The sequence below is a fragment of the Myzus persicae genome, unplaced genomic scaffold (genome assembly GCF_001856785.1).
Source record: "Myzus persicae strain clone G006 unplaced genomic scaffold, MPER_G0061.0, whole genome shotgun sequence".
In the NCBI taxonomy this organism is placed as follows: domain Eukaryota; kingdom Metazoa; phylum Arthropoda; class Insecta; order Hemiptera; family Aphididae; genus Myzus; species Myzus persicae.
Genome location: NW_019101162.1, coordinates 10,126 through 10,865, shown reverse-complemented (window position 1 = coordinate 10,865; position 740 = coordinate 10,126). Strand labels below are relative to the sequence as shown.

General features: G+C 28.6%; 1 protein-coding gene across 1 annotated transcript in view; it reads left to right on the top strand.

Annotated features, from left to right (window-relative positions):
• The first annotated feature begins 223 nt into the window (after nt 1-223).
• The window catches only part of LOC111028034 (putative nuclease HARBI1), a 4,156-nt gene continuing 3,639 nt past the window's right edge, over nt 224-740 (top strand). Inside the window, exon 1 of the mRNA XM_022306569.1 lies at nt 224-446. Within this exon, the coding sequence (XP_022162261.1) occupies nt 224-446 (223 nt within the window). The remainder of the gene's footprint in view (nt 447-740) is intronic.

Here is a 740-nt window from a genome sequence, read left to right as displayed (position 1 = left end):
CTTTTTGGATTAGTTACTCTAGCTGCATTAAACATTTCTCGAATCAGTTCAGATTGAGAATTAGAAATATTAGAATTATTTAGAAGCTCTTCAAGTCTGAACTGAGAAATGGATTTCATTTCATTTTTAATGTTATTTAAATTATTTTCAAGGTAAATAATCCTCTTTGATGCTCTGGTCATTTTTTTTCTTATTAACGCTCTAGTATCTTTAATTTTATAATATGTTAATCACTGTTGGAGACTTCATTGGGATTCATAAATCTACAGCTGGGAAATGTGTTTGGAAAGTTTTAAAAGCCAATGCTATGTTGAGGTCTAAATTTTTAACATTTCCTAATGATGTTGTAGGGCTCAATAATTTGCAGCAAGGATTCTATAAAATAGCAAGGTTTCCAAAGGTCATTGGAGCGTTGGATTGTTCTCATGTGAAGATCCAATCACCAGGTACGAGCTAATACATACTATATAGTATGCTAATTTTCAAAGAATATAATACAAGGGAAATCAAAAAAAAATTATGCAACCAAAATATTTCAAGTCTCATTAGCAATATTGTAATAATGAAATTGAATTGCATTTTTTGTCTTTTTGTTAAGTGTAAGGGTGAATAACAACCCCCCTGAATTAGCCAATCAATCAAACATTATGTACAAGAAACCATTTATTCAGTTGAATATTTTTATGCCTTTTACGAATTAACTTTCTATAATTTAAGATAATAATTTAATTGTTGAAATT